Source organism: Pseudorca crassidens, chromosome 20 (assembly GCF_039906515.1).
Source record: "Pseudorca crassidens isolate mPseCra1 chromosome 20, mPseCra1.hap1, whole genome shotgun sequence".
Classification (NCBI taxonomy): domain Eukaryota; kingdom Metazoa; phylum Chordata; class Mammalia; order Artiodactyla; family Delphinidae; genus Pseudorca; species Pseudorca crassidens.
This window is the reverse complement of record NC_090315.1, coordinates 50,607,302-50,635,090: the sequence shown is the minus strand read 5'-3', so window position 1 is coordinate 50,635,090 and position 27,789 is coordinate 50,607,302. Positions and strand designations below refer to the sequence as shown.

The 27,789-nt window shown below is 45.0% G+C and overlaps 2 protein-coding genes across 7 annotated transcripts in view; both read left to right on the top strand.

The window, feature by feature from the left end:
• TMEM231 (transmembrane protein 231) overlaps window positions 1–9,000 on the top strand; it is an 86,500-nt gene extending 77,500 nt beyond the window's left edge. For all 4 annotated transcript variants that reach the window (XM_067717839.1, XM_067717840.1, XM_067717843.1 and 1 more), the window contains one exon: window positions 105–9,000. In XM_067717839.1, coding sequence (XP_067573940.1) covers window positions 105–1,308 — 1,204 coding nt within the window. In that variant the 3' untranslated portion in view covers window positions 1,309–9,000. The remainder of the gene's footprint in view (window positions 1–104) is intronic.
• On the top strand, window positions 2,966–27,789 carry TMEM170A (transmembrane protein 170A). 3 transcript variants are annotated; one of them, XM_067717863.1, is made up of 3 exons: window positions 2,966–3,092; window positions 22,029–22,199; window positions 24,622–27,789. In XM_067717863.1, exons 2-3 carry the CDS (start codon window positions 22,031–22,033, stop codon window positions 24,750–24,752), a joined length of 300 nt encoding a protein of 99 aa, XP_067573964.1. In that variant the 5' UTR covers window positions 2,966–3,092; window positions 22,029–22,030; the 3' UTR covers window positions 24,753–27,789. The 3 variants fall into 3 exon arrangements, with proteins under 3 accessions (XP_067573964.1, XP_067573963.1, XP_067573961.1); XM_067717862.1 differs by lacking the exon at window positions 2,966–3,092 and adding an exon at window positions 10,783–10,916 and having other exon boundaries at window positions 22,029–22,130; XM_067717860.1 differs by lacking the exon at window positions 2,966–3,092 and adding an exon at window positions 10,783–10,916.

Here is a 27,789-nt window from a genome sequence, read left to right as displayed (position 1 = left end):
GTGGTCAAGTCCCGGGGCTGCTCCCTGGCAGCACCAGACAGGAGTTGGGGTGTGGGATGGGTGAGCGGGTCGCGGTCCCTGACGGCTGCACTCTCCCTCCGCAGGCCCCCGGCCGGCGGCATGTGGCTGCGGCGCATCTCCAGCACCGCGGTGACCGCGCTCCTGCTGGCGCAGACTGGCCTCCTGCTCTTCCTAGTCTCCCGGCCCAGGCCGCCGTCCCCGGTGGGTGGCGAGGAGAGGGTGCACGTGCTGGTGCTGTCCTCGTGGCGCTCGGGCTCGTCCTTCGTGGGCCAGCTCTTCAGCCAGCACCCCAATGTCTTCTATCTGATGGAGCCTGCGTGGCACGTGTGGGCCGCTTTGTCGCAGGGCAGCGCGGTGGCGCTACACATGGCGGTGCGCGATCTGGTGCGCTCCGTCTTCCTGTGCGACATGGATGTGTTCGACGCCTACCTGCCGTGGCGGCGCAACCTGTCGGACCTCTTCCAGTGGGCGGAGAGCCGCGCGCTGTGCTCGCCGCCCGCCTGCAGCGCCTTCCCGCGCGGCGCCATCAGCAGCGAGGCAGTGTGCAAGCCGCTGTGCGCGCGACGGCCCTTCGGCCTGGCCCAGGAGGCCTGCCGCACCTACAGCCACGTGGTGCTCAAGGAGGTGCGCTTCTTCAACCTGCAGGTGCTCTACCCGCTGCTCAGCGACCCGGCGCTCAACCTGCGCATCGTGCACCTGGTGCGCGACCCGCGGGCTGTGCTGCGCTCGCGCGAGCAGACGGCCAAGGCACTGGCCCGTGACAACGGCATCGTGTTGGGCACCAACGGCAAGTGGGTGGAGGCCGACCCGGACCTGCGTGTGGTGCGCGAGGTGTGCCGCAGCCACGTGCGCATCGCCGAGGCCGCCATGCGCAAGCCACCGCCCTCCCTGCGCGGCCGCTACCGCCTGGTGCGCTTCGAGGACCTGGCACGGGCGCCTCTGCCCGAGATCCGCGCGCTCTACGCCTTCGCAGGCCTGAGCCTCACGCCGCAGCTCGAGGCCTGGATCCACAACATCACCCACGGGGTCGGGCCAGGCGCCCGCCGTGAGGCCTTCAAGACTACGTCCAGGGATGCGCTCAACGTCTCGCAGGCCTGGCGCCACACGCTGCCCTTTGCCAAGATCCGCCGCGTGCAGGAGCTGTGTGCGGGTGCACTGCAGCTGCTGGGCTACCGGCCAGTGTTCTCTGAGGACGAGCAGCGCGACCTCGCCCTGGACCTCATGCTGCCGCGCGGCCCGAGCAGCTTTAGCTGGGCATCGTCCACTGCCGAGCACTCCGGGCCGTAGCAGAGGCCCCCAGCTGTGGCTGGCGGTTGCCAGGAGACTCACGCGTGGTGGGGAAGGAGCTGGGGCGCACGAGGCCGGGAGTTTGGGAGGTCCCCCACGTAGGAGGAAAGGACCGAGTCCGCAGACTATGTTTCTTTCTCCCCACTTCTTGTTTTTCCTTTGAATCCTCTTTAGGAGCTAGATTCCCACCACACACACTCTTCATGGAAAGCAGACTCGTGCCCCCACTTCCTCTGGGCGCAGGGAATAAGTTCAGATGACTTGGCTCCTACTCCAGCACTTTCTTTCCCCTTAAGTCTCTGTTGGGATGCCTCATCCTGCAGCTGAGAAGGCTGTCCCGGCCCTGCCTGGGAGTGGAGGGACACTGTGGTGAGCTGGTCCCTGAAGTCGGTACATCTCCCCCTACGCACACCCCGTGCCTCTGGCACCACACACCACCAAAGCCAGTGCTTTTATATTCACCTGTATCTTCAGTAAGAAATCAGCCAAGGTGCCTCTATCTTGTGGTCTCCCCTTAGTCTCTCTCTACCCCAATCTCCTGGGAGCCCCCATGCCCCCATCACAGAAATAAACATACCCACAGAAATAAACATAATTCACCTGTATGATACAGATTAGAGTTTACAGCCTGTAAAGTTTGACAAGCAAAACGCAAAAGCGAAGGGACTTGTCCAAGGCCACACGATGAGAAGGAGGACGAAGGGAGGAGGGGGGATTTGCTTCGGGCCCGCAGTGGGGAGGAGAGGGTGAGTCAGGCTTGCAGAGGCCTGTCTCCTGGACGAAGAAGGGTCAGGTGTTCCCATCTTATTTGCTCAAGGGATCAGCCAGCAGCCATGGCTAGGGCCGCAGCTGCGAGGTGAGATGTGGGAAGTGGTGAGCTCTGGGTCCAGGGTGCAGAATCTAGGGAGCCTCCTAGATAAGCCTGGAGGGAGGCAGTGAGGGGGAAAAGTGGAGAGAGAGAAGGCTGGGCAGGCCAGGGCAGCAAGCCAGGCAGAGTGTGTGGCAGAGCAAAAGGTTGGCAGCAAGATCAGTGCCTGGAGGGCAAGTCATGGGGTGAATGTAACTAGATAAAGCTTGCCAGGAGCTTGGAAGAAAAAAGGCTCTGGAGTGGTTGTCTTCCTGTGGTCCTTATGTGCCAGGCCCTGGAGAAGAGCAAAGTACGATTCCTAGCTGCGAGCCACAACACCTGGCTCTAGTGGCAAAGCGTCTTATTAAATGGATGCTGGATTTAAAAAAAGGAGGGGTGGGTAGGGGGATGCCGGATGTGTAGAGGGCTAGTCCTGAGCTCAGGAAATGAAAGCCAGCCATGCTTAAAAAATGTTTAAAAGAAAGGTGGAAGAAAGGTCACAGCACCTCTAGGAAGGACAGGGAAGCAGATTTGAGTCCACACAAATAGAATACCCCAAATCACACTGGGATACAGAGTTGGTCTGGGGACTGACAGTTGCCACCAGAACTCCTGTGCCCATTACCTCTGGAAGTGAGGGAGCTGCCCTCATCATTGCCATCAGTCACTGGAAGGGATCCTGGAGGTCTGGCTTCTGATTCTCAGCCTGGGTGTGGCCTTGGATTGGTGAGACCTGGATCGTAGACCCACATCCTCGCTGCAAAGCAGCAGGTCGAGGGCAATCTGGCACTTTTCATTTCTTTTCTTGCAGGGAGCAGAGGTATACTGACCTTGAAGCTGAAGCTTCAGGATGCCTCAGTTGGGGATCCGTCAAGCTGTAGAAACTTCAGGCCCCATAAAGCCCCCATCTGCCCCTGCTCACAGTAGCATGGAGAAGGTATTTAAAACCCAGAATTTATTAATGGAGACTTTGGCTTAGAAAAACTAAGGTCACATAGCTTAATATATGGGCTGGAACTCAAACTCATATCTTTGACTTCAATACTTATGGTTCTAACAAGGAAACTGAACTGGGGATGCAGCGGAGGACTCCATCACAGGCTTGGAAAGCCAGATCATTACCCAGAGACGTGTGTCTCTGGGTCAGGGAGTGGTCCTGGCATTTTGTTTGTTTCCAGTTTTATTGAGAAAGAATTAACATACATCACTGTATAAGTTTAAGGTGTACAACATGATGGTTTGATTTACATGTATTGTGAAATGATTACAACACTAGGTTTAGTTAACATCAGTCATCTCATTTAGATACAATAAAAAGAAAAGAAAAACAATTAAAAAATTTTTAGGGCTTCCCTGGTGGCACAGTGGTTGAGAGTCCGCCTGCCGATGCAGGGGACGCGGGTTCGTGCCCTGGTCCGGGAGGATCCCACGTGCTGAGGAGCGGCTGGGCCTGTAAGCCATGGCCACTGAGCCTACGCATCCGGAGCCTGTGCTCCGCAAACGGGAGAGGCCACAACAGTGAGAGGCCCGCATCTGGCAAAAAAAAAAAAATTTAAGTTTATGACTGTTATAAGAGATGAAGATTTAATACCTCCATCTCAGCTCACCTTCTCTCCAAACTTTTATTATACTTTTAATTATATAATTGACCTACAGTACTGCATTAGTTCCAGGTGCACAATATAGTTACTTGATGTTTCTATATGTTACAAAATGATCACCACCATCCTGGCATTTGTCTGCAGACATCTCAAGGACCAGAATGATGAATGGTGGACAGTTGGCTGGGACAGTGGGGCCACTGGGGATAAAAGCAGCCTGCTGGCCCTGCCTGGAAGGAACGCATTGTTAAGTGGAGGAGTCGGCTAGGAAGTCTCCAGCAATGTGGTATGTTCAGGCAAAGAAGGTTGAGCAAGAGGTTCATGGAGCCAGAGGTTAAGAACAGGGAGACACTGATCCCTAGTGGGGTTCAGGAAGGCATTTGGGGTGGGGCTTAGAGGCCAGCCTGATAGTAGCATCCCACAAGTTTCATTTGCCCCTGCTTGGGTCACCGATGACACAATTAACGGCCTTTGTTATGTGACTCATCCGTTCTCACCTGTCTCCCAAGGTTCCATAATAGCGATGACTGGCTCTTGGATGTGGCTCCCTGCATATGGGGCCCTCTGGGCAAGCCTCTGCATGAGCTACAGGGCGCAGCAGGTTCCGAGCAAGCCTCTAGGTGAACCCACATCAGGTTTCAGGACAAAGATAGGCAGTGCCAGTCCAGTGTTTCAATGAGTCAGTCCAGGGCTAAGCCCTGGGGACATAGTCACAGCCCTTGCTCTTGTGGGGAGTGCAGATGTTAAATAAATAGTCCTACAGATAGATATGCATAAGTGTCGCTTGTGCTCTAAGAATAAATAAGAATGGGTAGAGGGTGACCTACTTTAGTATGGAGAGTCAGGAAAACATTTTCGAAAAGGAAACGTTTGGTTTGAATAGATAGGGACCTCCCTGGTGGTCCAGTGGGTAAGACTCCGAGCTCCCAATGCAGGGTGTCCGGGTTCAATCCCTGGTGGGGTAACTAGATCCCACGTGCATGCCGTAACTAAGAAGTCCGCATGCCACAATTAAAGATCCTGTGTGCCACAACTAAGACCCGGCACAGCCTAAATAAATAAATAAATATTTTAAAAAATAGGTAGGTGTTAATTGAGCATAGGATGAAGAGGCAGAGAGAGACTGAGGGATTGGTCTCTTTGGAATCAAGGTTCCTTGGCAAAATAAAAGAATCAGTCCTGGGAATCCAAGCTCATGGGATGGGAGAGGCCCCAGGACGTGACTGAGTTTGTGTGTCTATGGTAAAGAGGACTAGAAGTAGAACTGATGGATCAAAGAGCATCCACATTTTAAATATGGAATTGCCAAATGGAGTACTGACTTACGTTCTCTGGAATGGTGTCAGGAAGGCCCTTGTCACCCTTTTCTATTGACCCCCTCCCCATCATCTGTACAGGGTAAATCATTTTCATTTTTACCTACCTGATGGAATATTATGCAGCAGTAAAATGAAATGAACTATCAAACCATGAAAAGACATTCAGGAGGGAACCTGAGTGAAAGAAGCCAATCTGAAGAAGCTACATTTAGTATGATTCCAACTATATGACATTGTGGAAAAGGCAAAACTATTCAGACAGTAAAAAGATTAGTGGTTGTGAGAAATGGAATATTTCCTGCCATATCAGTAAACAAAGGATGTCACAGCCACCAGCGATTGCAACAGAGCTGGTGAGCCCTGAGGGAACTCAGGAAGGAAAGAATACCTGCCATCTAGCAGCCATCAGACTGCAGCCACTCCCCATGGTGCACCGTGAGGAAACCCAGGATGTGAAAATACAGGATACTGGCCCCAGATAGCTGAGGTGCATATCAAAGGAATGATTTCAGTGAGCCCAGGCTCTTGCATCTTCCCATACATAGAAAAGCTCTAAATTCCTTAACTTGACATATCTGGTTTCCCAATTAACAGTAATCTTTTGATGCTCCCGACTACCTGCCCCTTGTTGCAAAACTCCTATGTATTCTAGCTCCACTCACCTCCTCGGAGCAGTTTCTCAGAGCTATCTGAAATGCTGTCTCCTGGGTTGCAGTCCTCATTTTGCCCCAAATAAAACTTAACTTGCAGCTCTCACGTTGTGCTTTTTTGAGGTACGCGGGCCCCTCACTGTTGTGGCCTCTCTCGTTGCGGAGCACAGGCTCCGGACGCGCAGGCCCAGCGGCCATGGCTCACGGGCCCAGCCGCTCCGTGGCACATGGGAGCCTCCTGGACCGGGGCACGAACCCGCGTCCCCTGCATCGGCAGGCGGACTCTCAACCACTGAGCCACCAGGGAAGCCCTGTGCATTTTTTTTAAGTCAACAGTTGCCAGGGGTTGTGGGTGGAGGGGAGGGATAAATAGATGGAGCATAGAGGATTTTTAGGGCAGTGAAAATGCGCTGTATGGTGCTCTAATGATGGGTATATGCCGTGGATGACATGTACATAGAATGATGGATATACATTTGTCCAAACCCATGGAATGTGCAACACCAAAACTGAACTCTAAGGTAAACTATGGACTTTGGCCGATTATGATGTGTCATTGTAGGTTCATCCTTGGTAACAAATGTACCATTCTGGCGGGAGATGTTAATGGAGGACGCTGTGAACTGTGTGAGTGCAGAAGGTATATGAGAAATCTCTGTAGTTCCCTCTCAATTTTGTTGTAAACCCAAAGCTTCTCTAAAAAATAAAGTCTTTAAAAAACAAAACAAAACTAGAGCAAAAGCCTTAGTAGCCTCAGGAGGGTATAGGAATGCTGCTGAAATGGGAGGAATTGGCCAAGAACACAGAGCCCACCACAGCCCGGACTTTGAATTTTCCCAGGGTGGCAAGGCCTTAGAGCCAGCTGAGTATTTTCTCTCTTGGGGTTAAATCTGGAGAACCTGGTTGGCCATGCAAATCTGGTGCTGTCCTGATCCCAGTCTTCAGATCCTCCACATCTCCATTCATTCATTCAACACACATTATGGATTGAGCCCCAGCCAGTTTTTTTTTTTTTTTTTTACTTTTTTTTTTTTTGCGGTACGCGGGTCTCTCACTGTTGTGACCTCTCCTGTTGCAGAGCACAGGCTCCGGACGCGCAGGCCTAGCGGCCATGGCTCATGGGCCCAGCCGCTCCACGGCACGTGGGATCCTCCCGGACCGGGGCACGAACCTGTGTCCCCTGCATCGGCAGGCAGACTCTCAACCACTGCGCCACCAGGAAAGCCCCAACCAGTTTTAAAGGGAAGGATCATGGGGATTAGGAATGTCTGCGTGCAGGGGTGTGAGTTGCAATTTTTAATGGCGTGATCAGTGTAGGTCTCATTGTGAAAGTGACATTTGAGCAAAGTCTTGAAGGAGGTAAAGCAGTTAATTTAGGGATAACTATGGGTAAATTGTACTGTAGAAAGAAATAGGTAATACAAAAATCCTAAGGAGGGAACACATCTGGAATATTGGAAGAACAGCAAGGGGCTACTGAGTCTGGTGTGGTAGGCCAGAGGAAGAATTCTAGGAGATAGGGAGAGAGGGGGTCAGATTATGTACGACCTTGCAGGCCTTGTGAGGACTTTGGCCTTTATTTGGAGTGAGATGAAGGGTGTCCAAAGCCACTTTTGTTCTATGGCCCTCCTTAGTTGAATAAATAAATATAAATATAATGTTATATATATGTGACATAATATATAATATTTATAATGTCATAGATATTAAAAAAAATAGAACAAGTACCCAAAATATTTCATTATCATTTTACTGCCTTTGTTAATATCCTGAATTAGTATATTGTTAGTTTTGCAAGTTTTTGAACTGGATTTAAATTGAATCACAGTGTGGGCTTCTTTTTTCTGCAACTTAGATTTTCCCCTCAAGTTTACATTCCTGGGATTCATCATGTTGTTGCTTGCAGCTTTATGTCATTTCTTTCCACTACTCGATAGTATTTTATTGAAAATAATACAATTTTATTTATCCATCTCAATGAATGCTTGGCTTGTTTTTAGTTATGTACTGTTACAGTGCTACTAGGAACAATCTTGTCTGTATCTCCTCGTATGAATGCTATAGGATATTTACCTGGGAGTGAAATTGCCAGATCATGAACATCTTCATTCAACATTATTCCAGATGGTTATATCTGTTTACACCTCCAGAGTTCCAGCTGCCGTGCAACCTCAGTAACAATCGGATTCTCAGACTTTTAAATATTTGGCTGTTGTGTGGTTGACAAATGATACCTCATTGTGATTCATTTTGTGTTTCACTGATTAATGAGGTTAAGCATGTTTTCCTGGGTTTTTTTGGCCATTTGTATTTCTCTTTGATGAAGTACCTCTTCAGGTCTTTTGTCTCTTCATCATTTGCTTATTGATTTTTAGGAGTTCTAAATGTTATTCCTATGTCAGTTATACGTATTGCAAATATCTTCTTCCAGTTTGTGGCTTGTCTTTATACTTTCTTTGTGGTAACTCTTGAATAATACAAGGTCTTAATTTAAAGTAATTAAATTTATCCATCCTTTCCTTTATGGTCTTTGCTTTTTGTATCTAGTTTAAGAACTCTTTCACCATCATGAGACATAAGGATATTCAACATTGCCGTCTAAAAGTTTTATAGTTCTGCATCTCACTATAAGTGAAACAAGGAGGGTGTGGATGTCTAAAAAACAAACAAAAACACCTAGTTTTTGTTTGCTTTATATTTGCTTCATAATTTTCTTGCAGGTTTGTGTCTTTCCTGGAGTTTGTATTGTTTTTCAGTGTTTTCCCATTGAGAGAAGAAACAGGTACCTTCTTCACCGTGTCCCTAAAATTTTGATATTAATGATTTTGTCTATAGCTGAAATCAGTTCCATTATTTTTCCTGAGGATACTCTTTCTTCTGTTCTAATCTGGTTAGGTAGCTGCTAAGACTTGCACAGAAATCAATCTAACATTCCTGGTTAAATCCACCATTCCTTATACTGGCCATCTTTTTCTTTCTTAGTCATCCCTCTTTTACTTCGCTGGAGTACATACTCAGCTTCCTTAGAAAGGGCACATGTGGGACTTCCCTGGTGGCGCAGTGGATAAGACTCCACGTTCCCAATGCAGGAGGCCCGGGTTTGATCCCTGGTCAGAGAACTAGATCCCACATGCACACCGCAACTAAGAGTTCACATGCCGCAACTAAGGAGCCAGCAAGCTGCAATTAAGGAGCCCACATGCTGCAACTAAGATTCAGCACAACCGAATAAATAAATAAATAAATATTTTAAAAAAAAAAAAGGGCACATGAAACATACATTCTCTGAGTCCTGCAAGTCTAAATGGCTTTTCAGAAATTTCTCAATTCACAATCGGACTGAGAATAGAATTCTAAATTAAAAATAATGTTTCCTAATGTGATACATTATTGATGGTTATATAAGCTTAAAATAATTGGTTTTTCCACTTCTTATACACTCTGCTAGTCTGGGAAATGTACCAAAAGACAGCATTGTTAAATATGTCATGACTTTTTGAAATACTTACTATTTTTGTTTTAGAAAAGTTTCTTGGTTGATGCAAAATCCCAATTGTAGGGTTAGAGAACTGGCATTAGAAAGCTTCCAAAACAAAGGCTTTCAAAAGGGAACTCTAATAAACAATGTTGTTAATGTTCTTGAATTAAAAGGAAATATTACATATTTTGTGCACGATGCTTTTTTTAAAAAAATAAATTTATTTATTTATTTATTTTTGGCCGTATTGGGTCTTCGTTGCTGCGTGGGGGGCTTTCTCTAGTTGCAGCGAGCGGGGGCTACTCCTGCGGTGCATGGACTTCTCATTAAGGTGGTTTCTCTTGTTGCAGAGCACGGGCTATGGGTGTGAGGGCTTCAGTAGTTGACACGCGAGCTTAGTAGTTGTGGCTTGCGGGCTCTAGAGTGCAGGCTCAGTAGTTGTGGCACACAGGCTTAGTTGCTCTGCGGCATGTGGGATCTTCCCGGACCAGGGCACGAACCTGTGTCCCCTGCACTGGCAGGCAGATTCTTAACCACTGCACCACCAGGGAAGTCCCAGGATGCTTTTTTTTTTTGCGGTACGCGGGCCTCTCACTGTTGTGGCGTCTCCCGTTGCGGAGCACAGGCTCCGGACACGCAGGCTCAGTGGCCATGGCTCACGGGCCCAGCCGCTCCGCGGCATGTGGGATCTTCCCGGACCGGGGCACGAACCCGCGTCCCCTGCATCGTCAGGCGGACTCGCAACCACTGCGCCACCAGGGAAGCCCCCACGATGCTTTTTAATTAATTATTTTTTAATTGAAACATAGTTGACCTACAATATTATGTCAGTTTCAGGTGTACTACATAGTTATTTGACATTTGCTTACGTTACAAAATGATCACCACTGTAAGTCTAGTAACCATCTGTCCCCAGTTATTACAATATTATTGACCATATTCCTTACATCGTATACAATGTTTTTAAATTTAAAGTGAAGTTTTCCCCCAAAATCATTTCCTTCCAAATATTGAAGGTATTGCTGCATTGTCTTCCAGCTTCTTTCACCTGACTGCTGAACCATCTGATTCTCATTACCAGATGCATATGTATGTACGTATTTATCTTCCTACCTACTACCTACCTACCTACCTGTCTACTTGCATACCTACCGCTGTCTACCTATTTACCCACCCACCCACTCACCCACCCGTCTATCTCTTCCTCCCTATCTATACCTAATTTCCTTTACTTTCCTATAGGTGGCGCTGCAGAGGAGGGCAGAGCAGAGCGCGCCGCACTGTAGCGGGAGAGACTTCCCCAGTAGGGGGCGTAGGCCATAGGCGCTGGATCTCGGAAAGCCGTACGCAACGTCAGGGGCGGGAACAACTCTCGCCCCGCCCCTGCCATCTGAGGCGCCCTATGATTGGAGGGAGGAGCCATCACTTGGCAGTGCCGTTGGGGTGGAGGAAGAGGGCTTCGGCCGAAGGTGACGCTGAGGCGACGGAGGTGCGGAGAGCAGAGTGGGCCGTGAGTGAGAGTGAGCCACGGCAGCACTTCAGGCGCTCTCCCCCACCTCTCTGCGGTGAATGGCGGCGGGATGGAGCACGAGGGGAGCGGCGACAGCGGGGGGTCGGCTGGGCTCCTGCAGCAGATCCTCAGCCTGAAGCTCGTGCCGCGCGTGGGCAACGGGACCTTGTGCCCTAACTCCACTTCTCTCTGCTCCTTCCCAGGTACCGGCCCCGCCCTGCGCCTGCGCACTGCGTGCCACGCCGCGGCCCCCCGGCTGTGCGGCGGCGCCCCTTCCGTAGCGAGCCGACTGGCACCCCACCGTCCCGCCCGCTGGGGGCTGTTTTCCTCTTGGAAGAAGGTTCCCTCTCCCACGGCCGAGAGCTGGGGGCCTTAACCCCTCCCCCCGTCGCTTCCTTGCCGGCTCCTCGGGCCAGGCCACCCCGAGCCCGCGCTGGGGACCCGTCAGTGAAGGGAGCTCAGTCACCGCCCGAACTGATCTTGCTCTTAGGAGTTTCCAGACGCCCCAGGTTCAGACATGAACTCGGCGGCAGAGCCCTGTAGGCGGCCGTCCCTTGTTTGGGGCACTGGAGGCGGTCATCCCCGCCCAGCCCCTTTCGTCCGCGCGGGCCTCTCGGCTTTCCCAGCTCGGACAGCGCATGGTCCCGGCCGGGCTGAGGGCCGTCAGTCAGAACTCACACACCCTTTGTTTCTAGCGTAGCCCAACCCCTTTACGCGGGGAGGTGGTCTGCCGATCGCTACCGCCCAAGTTCAAATCCACCCCCTCCACCAGCGTCTCTTTCTAGGAATCATTTTCTGAGACCTGTTGCCGAGCCTCCCGCTCATGCGTTCGAGGTCTTTGATGCAGCTTCTTTCTGACTCTTACCCACACTGGCGATTCTGCTGGGCCTGAGAGAAGAGTTTTTAAAAATTAGAAATCGAGATAGAAAGCTGTCGTGCTCAGAAAACTGAGAGGAGGAGAAAGTACTTGGGAAGGCCGGAAATAAAGCCTTTGACGGGAGAGCACGGTTGTGTGTTGGCCCTTTAAAGGCAAGAAGGCTGAGATAGGGGTGATTGAAGGGTGAGGTTGGGCTCTCCCGCAAAGCTGGCAGATACTTTGACTCAGTAAACAATGAGAGAACCGGCCTGAGACCTGCAAAGGAAGGAGGGTTGGATTACTGACTGCAGTTGTAAACAAGGCACCTGTGATTTCTCTTTCGCTGGGCAGCGACTGCCAGGCGCCATTCAGCAGACACCAGGGACTTGATATGTATTACCTTCCTAGTATTTTCCCGGACAGGTTTGTGAAATAGTTAATAAGATAACCGTGTTGGGGCAGATGCAGATGTTAGCTTGAAATCATGCCTAAAACGATAATCTGGCAAAAGGTATCAAAAGTTACTAAGATCACATTTGACAGTGACAACAGAAATATATGGCATTCTGGAGACTGTCCAAAAAATGAAATGTTCATGCAGTCTGGAGGCAGTACTGAACTGGATCAGTCTGTTTTCATTGTTTCCTTACTTTTCCCACAATTCTTTATTAGGAAAATTTTCAAACCTACTGAAAAATTGAAATGATAGTATAACCAATATCTATATGCCCTTTACTTAGATTCATTATTAATATTTTGATTCTTTCGCTTCCTCTCTAAATATATATATGCATACACGTAACATTTTTACTTTCTGCGAGCCTTTTGAAAGGAAGTTACAAAAGTGACGATGCTTGACGCCTAATATTTCAGCACGTATAATTTAAAATGAAGACATTTTCTGCCACAACAAAAAAAAACACATCACACCCAAGAAATTTAACATTGATAGAATATTATCTAATGTATTGGCCTTATTTAGATTTTCCCAGTTTTCCCAGTTGTTCAAATAATGCCATTTTTAGCTTTTTTCCTTTATTTATTTATTTATTTATTAATTTTGGTTGCGCCGGATCTTCATTGCAGTATGTGGGACTTCTTAGTTGCGGCATACAAACTCTTAGTTGCGGCATGCATGTGGGATCTAGTTCCCTGACCAGGGATCAAACCTGGGCCCTCTGCATTAAGAGCATGGAGTCTTACTCACTGGACCACCAGAGAAGTCCCTCCTTTGTTTTTTTAAAAATTCCAGGATCTAATCAAGGGTCCCACATTGCATTAAGTTGTCATGTCCCTTTAATCTTGTTGAATCTAGAACAGTTCCTCCATCCTTGTTTCAGTTTCTTGAGACAGACATTTTTTTTTAAGTCCAGGCTAATTGTTTCATAGAATGTTCCATAATCTAAATTATCTCATTTTTTCTTCATGATTAGATTCAGATCAAATATTTTTGTTCAGAACGCTGCCTACACAGGTGATGTTGCCCTCTTCCCAGGGCACCTCATCAGGAGACATTTAGTGTCAGTTTGTACCTTTATTGATAACACTAGGTTTAATCATTTGGTGAAGATGGTGTTTATCAGATCTGTCCACTGTAAGGGTACCTTAATCCTTTTGTAATAAATCATGTGAGGTGATACTTTGAAACTGAGTATTCTGTTCAATATGTTTTGCTTTTAGTTGCCTTTTCCTTCTCTAAGAAAAGATTGAGATAAATGGATTTGGAACAATAGTTTTAACATGTCATAGTAGAGAATCTGTAGCTAAGTGAATTGTTTTGCTTTCAGCAATTGTTCTGAAATATTCAACTGCAGTATGTATTTGAGTTTATGGGAACTCTTTGAATATATAACTTGGGGGTGGTGATCACCGGGGATCATTCATTTAGCAGGTATACGTTGGCCAAGTGCAGGCTCTGGGCTGGGGGTATAAACATGCATGAGATAAAGCCCTTGACCGCAGCAAGCTGATCAGAATGGGATGGGTAAACACAGTGGGTAAACACACAACCTCCCTGCTGTATCTCTTCTTTAGCTGGAATGGACAGTAAGTACATGAACTGTAATCCCTTTGGAGGCACCAAAGCCTGCTGACAGTGAATGTCGTTCACTGTCCTGATTCTGGAATTGTTTCTATTTTGGCCCCACAGAAAAGGTTCCTTGCATTTTATGCCAACTCGATATGGCAGAATCATTGCTCTGAAATAGTCTGTGGTTTATCACTGTCAGGAAGCTTTGAATTGATTTTTTTTTAAACCTGCATTTGCAATTTAGCTATTTAGGTTTCTGCCTAACCCTCCTTATTGCAAGTTGTTCAGATTTCTTTTGTTGTTGTTGTCATTTTTAACAAATCTGAGTGCTATGAAAGGCAGAATTTTTTTTTTCCTGTATCAGGAATAACATTTACTTTCTGAAGGTATGAGTTTCATTATACCTTCAGTGTCAAAGTGTATCTTCTGATAAACTAAAACCCACTAATGTTTTGGTTGTGCCGTTGCTGGAATCAAGAATAGGTCACACTTGGATCAGTCATTTACTCATTCAGTCAACAAGTATTTACTCAGTGTCTATTGTGTGTTTGTTGTTTTCTAGGCACCAAGTAAAGGTGTGTTAGTAAACAAAAGAACTTTCATTCTAAAGGGGAGAGAGAAAACAAAATTTAAAAGTATGGAAAAGACTAACATAACATTGTGAAGCAACTATACTCCAATAAATTTTTTTTTTTTAAAGTATGGAAAGGAACAGATGGTGGTGAGTGTAAGACAGGGTAGGGGGATACTAAGTGGCAGGTGTTGTGTGTCAAGTGGAATGCTGTTTTACTTAAGGTCACAAGGAAGCCCTCTATGATGGTGCCATTGGAGAAGAAATCTGAAGGGAATGAGGAACAAGCCATGCAGCTGTTGGGAGAAGAGCCTCGTGGGTGAGGGGCAGCAGGTTCAGAGGCCCTGGGACCAGAGCTTATTAAGCAACATGAAGGAGGCCAGTGCAGTGGGTGGAATGGGGTGGGCAAGGCAGGGAGAGGAAGTGGTCAGATCCCAGAAAGCCATATTAGAGGGTTTTGAGCAGAGGAAGGATGATCTGACTTACTTTTTTTTTTTTTTAAGTATACAATTTAATGAATTTTTGCAGTTTGCAACCATCACAAAAAGCAACTTTAGAATATTTTCATCACCCCAACAAGAAACCTTGTTCCCATTAGCACTGACTTTCTGGCTTTGTGTCGAGAATAGGTAGAAGGCCAGATCAGGACAGATAAGATCTAGCCAGGCTAGGCCCAAGAGACCATTGGGATTGAGACAGGCCAGAGGGGCACACAGAAACAAGGGATGAGTGGGCAGTTAGGCAGTGGCCTCAGGAGAGAGGTGGCAGCCCACTGCTGGTAGTCCTGGTGGGCAAGTTATCATTGTTAGGAGAGGAAGGGTGTCTAGGAAAAACTCGCTGTTTTCCTTTACTCTTACACTGCTGCTACACTCACAGCACTTCTGGCGCCAGATGTGTGGTTTTTCTGTGCATCAAGCAATTCTGGGACACCAGTTGGGTGTCCTACAATTCAATTCAGTTCTGACACTGTCTGCCTGGAGTTAGCATCCAATCCCACAGGTTAAAGGCTCAGTTCCACAAGCCTGCCCCAACCCCCAACTTCAGATGCCAGTCAGAAGTCCAGGTTGTCACATGTGCTTCTGACCAACTGAGCTTCCCGTGTCCTCCTCATTCAGTTATTTTGCTAGAGCAGCTCATAGAATTCAGGCTCCGGACACGCAGGCTCAGCAGCCACGGCTCACGGGCCCAGCCGCTACGTGCGGGCTTTCTCTAGTTGCTACGTGCGGGCTTTCTCTAGTTGCGGCAAGGGGGGACTGCTTTTCATTGCGGTGCGTGGGCTTCTCATCGCGGTGGCTTCTCTTGTGCGCTCTAGGTGCATGGGCTCAGTAGTTGTGGCACACGAGCTTAGTTGCTCCGTGGCATGTGTGATCTTCCCAGACCAGGGCTGGAACCTGTGTCCCCTGCATTGGCAGGCAGATTCTTTTTTTTTTTGCTGTATGCGGGCCTTTCACTGTTGTGGCCTCTGCCGTTGCGGAGCACAGGCTCCGGACGCGCAGGCTCAGCAGCCACGGCTCACGGGCCCAGCCGCTCCGCGGCATGTGGGATCTTCCCAGACCCAGGCACGAACCCGTGTCCCCTGCATCGGCAGGCGGACTCTCAACCACTGCGCCACTAGGGAAGTCGCTCTCCTTATAATCTTTTATTTCAGATTAATAACCTGATTTATTCTTCAGCATAGGGAAATGATGTGACTTTAGCTGCCAGAGTAAACAAAGCTGAAGATAATGCACTTTATTTGAAACAGTGAACAAGGAAATACTGTAAGATATGTAGACAAAGATTTTTGACCGTGTGTTGACCCAGGGGAATGAAAAGTACTATATGATAATCAATAAATAGCTATTAAATAGATGGCAAATTAAGGCGCAGTAGATTAAAGGGAAATCACTTAGTTTTTTTTAAATGTTTTATTAATTGAGGTTTGCCTTAGCTGTTACAGTCCTGTAATAATCCCATCCATCTGAAAAGTGTTTTATAAATTGTACTACTCATCTAATGTAATACAGCCTTTTTTTCCTACTTTGAGTGACTTAAGTGATGCGATATAACATATGTAGGCACCGCGCTAGCTGGTGGATGTAGCTCAGGGTTATAGGAAGGTGCATACTGCTTCTCCTTCTCAGAGACTCAGGGAGGCGCTGGCCTGCTCTGCCAGATCTTGTTTGCAAACAGATTCCTTTCAGCTTTCAGGAAAATCGAGATGTGAGTTGATAGCCCAGCAGGCCTCCTTGGGCAGGTGCTGTGCTCCAGAGAAGTGGGAACAAGTGAGCGTTGATATCTGCTAGGGCTGCTAGAACAAAATACCACAGACTGAGCAGCTTAAACAACAGAAGTGTATTTTCTTACAGTTCTGGAGACTGGAAGTCCAAGATGAGGGTGCCGGCATGGTCAGGTTGTGGTGAGGGCCCTCTTGGGCCACCTTCTTGACATGTCCTCACATGATGGGGAGAGAAAGAGAACAAGAGAGAGAGAGACATCTCTCTTCCTCTTATAAGGCCACAGTCCTGTCGGATTAGGGCTGCCGCACATGAATTCAGTCCATAGCAGTTGAGTAGAACACCCGAGTGTCCAGACCTACATTTACTGAAGTTACCAACTTAGTGTGTCTCTGGCAGATCAAGGCCTCACCTGCCAGTTCACTGCCCCAATGGTTCTGTGGCAGCCAGTAAGAAGCCAAGCTCCAGCAGTGCCTTGAGTTGCTGTGGAAAGCAGTGCTTGTCTCTTAAATTTGGGGCGCTCCAGCAGAAGCTCCGTGACGGCAAGGCCCAGGAGTGGTCTCATGTCATTGGTGGCAGACAGCAGCCAGGACGGCAGCTGCTCTGGGGTCTTGGAGGCAGGTTTGTATCCCGTTTGTCCACCCCTGGGTAGTGGCATTCCTGGTGTTCTTATAGAGTTCTGTGCACAGTGGGTGGTGTAATGGAGTTCAGAGTCTCTTAAGTGATTTGGGGAGGAGCTGGGAAGGACTGTGGGATTGAAGATGGGGTTACTGCTTTAGCAGGGAACTGCATGACGCTGTCCTGTGGCTTGGGGATGAGCTGGCAGTGGGTGGTACACAAGGGGGCCTTGGGCGGGGGAGGCCAGGGTTCAACAGCAGTGGCCCAGGCAGGAGGGATTTATCAGGGAGGGGCAGTACCTGAACACCAGACTCTGCAACCTCTGGAGCTGCTGCCAAGAAGAGAGGGCAAGTCTCCTGGGCCATGGAAGCAAGAAGGGCTGGTGCCCGAGGCTGGAAAGGAGCCTGCAGTGGTATCTGGTAGAGTAAGTCCCTTACGTACGAACGAGTTCCGTTCCGAGAGCACGTTCTTCTTAAGTCTAATTTGTTCATAAGTCCAACAAAGTTAGCCTAGGTACCCAACTAACACAATCGGCTATGTAGTACTGTACTGTAATAGGTTTATAATACTTTTCACACAAATAATACATAAACACAAAAAATAAAGACAACATTTTTAATCTTATAGTACAGTACCTTGAAAAGTACAGTGGTACAGTACAACAGCTGGCATACAGGGGCTGGCATCGAGGGAACAGGCAAGAAGAGTTACTGACTGGAGGAGGGAGAGGAGGTGGGAGATGGTAGAGCTGAAGGATCGCCAACAATAGGAGACGGAGGGCAAGCTGCAGTTTCACTCACGCCTGACATTGATGGAATGCATGTTCGCATCTTTGAAAGTTCACAACTTGAAGGTTCTTGTGTAGGGGACTAACTGTACAGGTTTGTTCCTGAAGACGATGGGGACCCAAACCCTGAGGACTGAGAGCCCTGCCCACAATTTCCGATAGACGCTATTGACTGGGAAGGGTTTTTTTGTTTGTGTGTGTGATTTTTTTGGTGGAGGAAGAGCAGTAGTTAGTATACATACATTTTTTTACATATTATACATATATGTTTATGTTATATATATTTAAGCTTGGGACATTACTGTTTAATCACTTTATACTCCACATTGCATGATTTAGACTTGGTTTAACAATTTGCCAAACACCATCAAACAAAATAGACAAGTTTTGACAGGATTGTAAAATTATTCTGAAGGTGTATCTTGTTCAGCAGAAAGGAAAAGAAAACTTGTACCAGTGGTTTGAAACCTTTTGTAGCTATCTGATAATTTGTCACCAGAAGTACAAAAACACCCTCAGTCGTTTATTATTTTTAATAAGCATTGAGCCCTAGATGAGGTGTCCCTGATTTTTTTATTGAAAGCCGTCCATCCAAAACAAGAGCGAGGGACTTCCCTGGTGGCCTAGCAGTTAAGACTCTGCGCTCCCAATGCAGGGGGCCTGGGTTCGATCCCTGGTCAGGGAACTAGATCCCACATACTGCAACTAAGAGTTTGCATGCCGCAACTAAAGATCCCGCATGCCGCAACAAAAATCCCACATGCTGCAACTAAGACCTGGAGCAGCCAAATAAATAAATATTAAAAAAAAAAAAAAAGGACTTCCCTGGTGGCAGAGTGGTTGAGAATCCGCCTGCCAATGCAGGGGACACAGGTTCGAGCCCTGGTCCGGGAAGATCCCACATGCCGCGGAGCAACTAAGCCCATGCGCCACAACTACTGAGCCTGTGCTCTAGAGCCCAGGAGCCACAACTACTCTAGCCACGTGCCTAGAGCCCCTGCTCCGCAACAAGAGAATCCACTGCGATGAGAAGGCCGCACACCGCAACAAAGAGTAGCCCCACTCACCACAACTAAAGAAAGCCCGTGTGCAGCAACAAACACCCAACGCAGCCAAAAAAATTAATTAATTAATTAAAAAAAAAACCAACAACAACCAAGAGCGAGACATCCTAATCTTGGTATATGTATAATATGGTATTAACTGAAACTTTGACTTAATATGTGCAGAGAATTAGTGCAGTCATCAGTGAGAGTGTGGAGGGTGCCTGGTGGGGATTTGGCCCCACATCTAATCACCCCTGGCTCCCTAACCCCTCCTCCCCCTGCTCCCAACAAGAGTAAAAATAAAAAGAAATTGATTTGGGAAAAACCACACACTACAGTGTGCTTACAACTCAAATGCAACTTCAAGAAAAGCCCCTGGCCCTCCGCTTTGCCACTCTCCCCTGTCCCCCAGCTCACTGATGCTCCTCACTGGTCGCTCTTCCCCCCCACCCCGTTTTTTGGCTGTGCCCCATGGCATGTGGGATCTTAGTTCCCTGACCAGGGATTGAACGTGCACCCTCTGCATTGGGAACGTGGAGTCTTATTCACTGCACCACCAGAGAATTCCCAAGCTTTTTAAAAATTTTTTTAAAATTTTATTATTTATTTTTGGCCGCATTGGGTCTTTGTTGCTGTGCGCGGGCTTTTTCCAGTCGCGGCAAACGGGGGCTACTCTTCATTGTGGTGTTCAGGCTTCTCTCTCACTGCGGTGGCTTCTCTTGTTGAGGAGCACGGGCTCTAGGCACGAGGGCTTCAGTAGTTGTGGCACACAGGCTCAGTAGTTGTGGCTCGCGGGCTTAGTTGCTCCGCGGATGTGGGATCTTCCCGGACCAGGGCTCGAACCCGTGTCCCCTGCATTGGCAGGCAGATTCTTAACCACTGCGCCACCAGGGAAGCCCCCGCTTTGTTTGTTTTCTCAAAGTAGAAAGTGAATGGTCATAAACCCTATTCCCCAGAAATAACAGTTTTCTATATCTTAATATATATAAGAGGTGGCACAGAGGATGAGGGCATTGCTTCCAGCATGGGTCAACCCAGCCTATCCTATTCCCCAGAAATAACAATTTTCTATATCTTAATATATATAAGAGGTGCACAGAGGATGAGGGCATTGCTTCCAGCATGGGTCAACCTGGGCTGTGCCTCGTGCTGCAGTGTGGGCTCCAGCAAGTTTCCTCACCTCCCTCTGCTTCTGTTTCCTCATCCAAGAGTCAGAGATATTAATATGTGCTTCATAGAGCTACTTTGAGAATTACATGAGTTAATATTTGTCAAGCATTTAAAACAGTGCCTGTGCATGTTGTAAATATTTATTAAATAAACATATGTCCAGACTCTTCTGAGTAGACAGAAGCATTTACACACATTTGTTTCTTTTGTTTTTTGTTTTCACAAAAACAGGATCTTATTCTGCATATTATTCTGAAACTTAAGCTTTTTTACTTCGCACCGTGGGTTGGGCATCTTACCCCATCAGTATTTAAAGAGCTGCTCCTATTTTTATTGATTGTGTAACGTTTCATTATGCGGATGCACCATAACAGGTTTCACAAGTCCTCCATCAACAGACATGCAGTTGGTGTCTAGTTTTTGCCAGTACAGACAGGGCTGCCAGGAACCTCGTGACCTTGTCCTTGCCCTTGTGTATTCCTGGAAGTAAAATCACTGTGGCAAAGGGTATGCACAGTTGACTGTTTTGGAGACACACTTCCAGTTTACCCTCCAGAGATGGCTTTCTAGTTTGTGTTCCTACTGGGAGTGTAAGGTGCCACCTGTGAAGTACTGTGCTGACAACCTTTACTGCTCAAAAAACCTTTGATGGTACCTTGTAGGGCTTACATGTTGAAGTCCTTAGTTTGGCCTTCAAAGCCCCCCGTAATGTGACCCCATCTATCTTTGCATCCTAACTACTGTTACTCTTATAAACCCTTTGCTTCAGTCAGGTCAGCGGTTTTTAACCAGGGTAATTATGCCCACAGGGGACGTGTGACAATGTCAAGATATTGTGGTTGCCACAACGGGAGAGAGTGCTATCAGCATCCACAGGGTAGAGGCCAGGGGTGTTGCTCCACATCCTACAGTCGACAGCCTCCCACAACAAAGAGTTAAATGGTCCAGACGTCAATAGTGCTGTGGTGCAGAAACCCCAGTTGAGCTGTTGAGTGATCTTTAAAATTGCCTGGTATTTACCTGCCTCAAGTGCAGGGATGGACAACAGATTTCATCTAGTGTGACACCTTCATTACATCCATATATGGGTAAAGAGCTCTCTTGAGAATTCTGAAGCCACGCCTGGGCCCACTGGGGGAAAATGTTATGTCTGCTAAATCGTAAAGTCATGAGGGCAGGATGGTATCTCCTCCTGTTTTTGTATTTTCCAAGATATCTTATGCATAGGTTTGTATACATAGTTGTTGGACAAATATCTTAATGTTTCCTGAGTTACTGTCATCCTAAGAGGGATAGAGGTTCTCTGAAGGAACCAGCTCCTCTTCTAACCTGCCCTCTCACTTGCCATTTGTCTTTAAGCGAAACATTTACGTATTCTGGTATTTATTTCATGTCTTAAAGAGCTGTGATACCCTAATAGGAGGTGAGGGGTTGATATTTACTGCATTGTCTTGAAAATGATTGTTGAATGAATGTAATTGTATATAGAGCTTTTCCATTTGAGATGACTGAATAATCAAGAAGGCAGGGACGGTCATCAGGCATTGACTGCATAGCACCCTGTCAGTGGTACTTACATTTGTCCTTATGGGAGGGAAATCATTTAAGTGAATTTTCAAATCTGGGTGAACCTTTTCTTCAGTGTTTGGGAGTACAGGTAGCTTGTCAGGGGTTGGCCAACCTTTTCTGTAAAGGGCCAGATTGTAAATATTTTAGGCTTTGCAGGTCATATGGTCTCTGTCACTGTTTCAGCCCTGCTCTTGTAGCTTGAAAACATCCATAGGCAAGACTTAAATGAATGGGCATGGCTGTGTTCCAGTAAGAGTTTATGTACACAAACAGGTGGTGGCCATAGTTTACTTATCCCTCGCAAACCATCAATGTTTGGATATTTGACTGATGAACCCCCATTGCAACTGAATGGTTTTGAAAATGAAATAACTGGGCATAGTGACTACCCCTTTGTAATGATTGCACTGGGAAAGGCAGTGATGTACGACCTTTCTTTGCTTTCCCTTGTAGAGATGTGGTATGGTGTGTTCCTGTGGGCACTGGTGTCCTCTCTCTTCTTTCATGTCCCTGCTGGATTACTGGCCCTCTTCACCCTCAGACATCACAAATATGGTAGGTTCATGTCTGTAAGCATCCTGTTGATGGGCATCGTGGGACCAATTACTGCTGGAATCTTGACAAGTATGTTAGACATTAAAATACAGTCAAAATGTTTCATTTGACTAGTTAGTTAATTTTAGGAACCATTTTAGAAACATGTCTCAATGAGATGAAGAAGAAAGAGTGATCTTTAACCACAGATCCTGTTTTTTTTCTCACCCCAGTTATTTGGCTTATTTGGCTAACATCTTTGACTTACTGAGTCAGATTTTGTCTCGCTGGCTTCAGGGAAGTCACGTTAAGCTTTGTGAGATAGATCTTGTGAAATAGGTCACTGGCAAAAGAAGATATTTGTCTTTTTGGAAGCTACTGCTCCTTTCTCTTCAGCTGTCACTTCACTGATTTGTGACCTTGCAAGCTGGTTAACAAATCACTTCCACTCATCCAGGTGTAGTTATTTTAAGGATGGAAGAAGAATTCTAATGACAAGAATTATTGTTTAGAAAAGTACCTGGTTGTTTTTTCCTCTCAGGACTTTCTGAATAAGAATTGGAGTAACATTCATAATTATAAATTATTTTTACCTGTCTGGTGTTTTTTTGGGGGGAAGGGTGGCTTTTGCTCATGTCAAAGGGATGAGAATAAGTTTAAATCATTTTTAAGCTCATAATGAAATATAAATAACATGTATATTCTATATAAATTAAAAATTATAAGAAAGCAAAATTAAAAATCCTCCATTACTGCATTCCTAAGTGGTATCACAGTTTGCATTTTGGTATATGCTTTCAGACTTTTTTCTAGGTATACATGTAAACATAACTTTTTTTCACTGTGAATTTAAACCTTGAGCTTCAAGCAGAAATCTCCGTCTCTCTTTGACTTGAGGGATTTTTTTGGGGACAGGGTGGCCTAGTTTCTCTGTGTTCCACAGATGATGAAACCTTTGTGATAACACGGGGGAGGAGGCCAGTTTTCTCCTGTTTGCATTAAGGAGTTTCCATAATGGGCCTTAAAAAATATTTTTAACTGTATCACCTACTGCTATCTTTAGAGACCCTCTGCTCCAGTTTCCTTGCTGGATTACTGGCCCCCAGGACCTGTTTCAGATTTCTCTTCAGTAAAATAGGGATGCTGTGTGATGACTAAATGAAAAAATGTGAATATAAAATACTTAACCAGAATATCTACCATATAGTAATTGTGCAGTAAATGTCGTGTTCATGTCCTTCTTTGACTCTAGTGCATACAATCTGTTCCCTTCCCATTCTGCTGCTCCTTCTGGTTTGCTTTTTCCTGTCTTCCCTTAATCATCCAAATCCCACTTTGGGACCCAGTTCAACTTCTTTAAGCTTCTTCCGACTCAACCCACTTTTTTTGGAGACAAATTACAAAGAGGCCCAATGGAACATGTGCCTTTCAGATGTTAGTAGCACAGTGTTTGTGCATTGCCTCTGGCGGTGGGCATTTCAAAGTCACAAATGTTCCTGGCAACCAACACAGATATTGATTAGTATTGTTCTTTCTTCTCCTTAAAATATGTCAATATACCATCACATCACATTTGTAAAAGGTGTAGACACTTGATTGAAACACTATATTTCATCTTGCATTATTCAAAATCTACTTCATGTTTGTGTTTCTGTCTTGTGTCTCGAGCTAGCTTCTGTGACCAAGGAGAATTCTGTTTGGAGCATTTTGAGGTGGGGTGGGGGGCGGCAGGGCGGTCATCTGAGATGTTTGGATCTGTTATTTTCAAACTCTTGAAATCTTGACTTTCTTTGTACAATGCTGAGTCCCTGTGAGCAAATCAGGGTACCTGGGTAGAGAGAGATGTTTGTTTTGTTTTGTTTACTTAATTTCTAGGAAGTTACAGTGACTAACATAATAAAAAAGATTAATGATTTGGGTAACAGAAAGGACTCCCCAAGTATCCCTCGCCTCTTGCCCTTTGAATGAATAGCAACTTGATAGGCTTAGGGTCCCCCTCTTTTCCTTTTCCCACCCCTTTCTCCATCCATTTCTTGAGGGGAGCTCTGAGTATAGTACACAGTAGAGTGGGGTTTCCCTGTGGCTGCTCCTGAAATATTTCTTGCTCAGTCCCACAGGGAAGATTCTTTGTCATTTATTGCCAAGAGTTTGTTAGGTACCTGTTAAATGCATGCGGAATAAGAGATGTTTTTCAGTTTGTAATCAGGTTATGTGGAAATCACCGTCTTTGTGATTTCAGCTATGACTTCCAGGTGGTTTTATTCAATAAATCTAGGAGACTCAGTTTAAAGGAGTCACTTTTCAACACCTAAAAACACTTGTCAGTGATTTGCAAACCATATAAGGAATACTTAAAAGCTAGTCAGCAAAAAGAATAGACAGAACAAAACATCTCTAATGTCTAAATTTTAATGTAAAAAATTTAGAACATTCTACTGGTAGAATTTTAAGTGCTGTATTTTCCTGATTATATTAACCTTTTTTTAAAAAATATTCTTGAATTTTTGAACAGGTGCAGCAATTGCTGGAGTGTACCGAGCAGCAGGAAAGGAAATGATTCCATTTGAAGCCCTCACCTTGGGCACCGGACAGACATTTTGTGTAGTGGTGGTCTCCTTTTTACGGATTTTAGCTACTCTATAGCACATACCCTTGTGCTATGATGGTGAACCTAAGTTTCATAGAATCCTCAAAAAGAATACAGTATGGAATGTGTTTTCTTAGTTCTTCAAACGGGAAGCAACTTGGATGAAAAGGTATATGAAGAACAACATTTCAGTCCTTTCTTCAATTTGAAGCTCCAGGAATTAAAGATCTTTTTGGACTCATTGTTCTCAACCAAAACAAATCAACTTTCTTTTCTTTCTTTCTTTTTTTTACATATTTAATTCAGGCAGTTTTACGGGTGTACCTTTACGCAAGCCAGGTCAGCAGTGCTTCTGGGTTGGCATCCTTCACACTGAAATTTATAATGTTCTGTGAGAAAATGCAACGTTGCATATTTCAGAGAAATTATGGATCATATTAGTTTATTTCTGAGCAGAGTATACTGTACTAAAATCTAACGATCTAATCTTGAGTAAAATTTGGCAAACTCATCTCTTGCTACATCTTCATGACAGTAAGTGCCAAGTAGGTTTTGGTTGAATGTCGTGTTGAGAACAAATTTGGTGAAATCTGTTGCACACAAAAAAATCTGTAACTCAAGTAGTGGCTTCGATTCCTTTGTTTAAAGACAAAGGAGCTAACTACTGAATGATGTGACATTTTTATGGGTAACTATCTTGACTTCTGATTATTTAATATATTTTAAGAGATGTGAATTTGTTTTTTGGTACATTTTATCAAAATAAGCTAGGTAATTGAGACTTTTTCCCCTAAAGCTCCTGTACCACCTTTTCCTATTACTTTTATTCTATTGTTTTTATTTAGTTTAATTGGAAACATACCCTATTAAAGAGTTGGGAGTTGAAAATTTTCACCCAGGTTGTTTAGGACACTCTTTGAACATTGAGGCACACGCACAAAAAGATACTTTAAACGTTCTGTTACTGTTTTTCTTAGTGACTTTGCTTTACTCATGGCTCTTGAAAAATTGTATAAGTGCAGCTTAAACTAGAGTTAGTGGTTATGGATTTCCTAGTCTTAATGTGGTTACCTAGTGGTGGGTCTTCAGCTCACTTTCACAGTATTGGGTATCACTCCCAGAAAGTGCCTAAAGTTTAATTTTCAGATATGCCTTCCACTGTGCCCTTTACATTTTCCTTCAAGAGAATTTATATCCTTAAAGAGAATTAAATATCAGAGTTTTTTAAAACCCAATTTTAGCTATTTTAATTTTTCTTCTAATGCCTAACTTACTTTTTCATTTAAAGGCCTGAAGACTTTTTCTTTCTTCAAAAGAAAAAGGATTGCAAAAATTATCTAACTTTATCCTTACCACCTAAACTGTTCTGTATGAAATACAATCGATGTTATCTGTTTTCAAAATAGTTTCTGGTAATTAAATCTGACATTTTTAAAGGAAAGTTTTCATTGTGAGTGTAAGGCTAACTGCCCATGAGGTCGTGTGCAATTCTATTTGATTTAAAGCAATATGCACTCTGGCTTCTGATTAAAAACAGCCAGGAGGACCAATTTACCAGGGATAGTCAAAGGGAAAAATTACAAAGGATCACAAAAAGTAACTGGACATTTTCTTTTAACTAATCGGCCATTAGACCACTTATCAAAATTATAGTGTTATATACACATAGACTAGGTGGAAAATTACAGGAGTTGGTAGGCAAATGTCTTTACAAATTCCCCAACAAGATTACTCTCCAATGCTCAAATCTTTCTTTCAAGCAAATTTTTAAGTCTTTAGTTGAAGACTCCATTTTTCAGTTCAGTGAGCTGGATTTGGAAAAGTAGCCCTTCAGTTTAAGAAATTTGTTGTAGGAAATGATTTTAATTATCTCTATTGAAGGATGCCTCTTAGCATTCTCACCTAAAACATTCCTTTGGATAGAATTTCACAAATTGAACACGGGCCAGTGGTCAGTGGGCTCCTCCCCCTAAATGCTAATTTTTGAACATACTGATCCATGATTTATTTGGTTTATTTTTCTTTTAGAGCCAAGACACAAAAATTAATGCATTTCGAAAGTTGTGTTTGTTTTCATCTGTTTCTTGTTTTATTATCCACTCTTTTTTAAAAACTTCAAATATAAAATGTATCTTCAAATTATTGAATGTTTCATTCATCCCAGTATGTGAACATTCTCCTGTGAATAAGTGTATATAGACTTTACATAGCTTGAGCTTTGTGGCTTGAAATGTTTTCAGGGAGAAACTATTTGAATGATAAGGAATGTCTATTCCTCCTTAGAGTTTATTTTTCTTTTTAATTTCTCATCTCAAATACACAATTAGTTGGGGGTGGTTGCCCAGATGAAAAAATATTGGCATTTGTGTTGAACATTTTATCTTATCACATACAGCTTCTGAGAAGTTTTGCCAACTACTGACTTTCCTAGAGACAGGTGCAACCACCCCTCCCTTAGCTGTGCATCCACTTTTCCTTTTTTTTATGAGTGGGAAGGAGGCAGCCCCAACCATAAAAAGCTGATTTCTGGATTCTTTAATATTGAGGTTTTAGGGTAAAGGTGTTTCATGTAAACTTAAATCCATATACAAATGAGTAATGAATATTCCAAGATAAAGATGTCTCTTTGTGCTGTTAACTCATTTTTTTTTCAGCAAAACATTACCTAGGAAATGTCTAAACTAGGTGAGAAAAAGCTCATGCAAATAATTATCTTTAAGCCCTTATGTTTTCTAAGTCTTTAAATTGTATGTTAGCTTTTGATTCCAAAAGCTGCTCTGGTTTGAATTAAGTTCTTATTACAACTGCTGTGCATACCAACCTTCCCTAGGAGACCATTTCCTGGAATGTGAAGTCCTGGTGCCATTAGCTGTCCACATGCAGAAGGTTCTGTGTACGTGCATTTCTTTTTTGTGCACTCTGTCAGGCTGGTTGTGGCTAAAATCAGCTCAGCTTTTTGTATTAGATTATTTCACCAAATGCTACAGTCAAAATGATCTAATCTTTGTACCATAGAAAATTATTTAAATTTTATTTTTCTACTGACATTTCTAATTCTGGTATATATGTTTATCAATAAAGAGTTACTTTTAA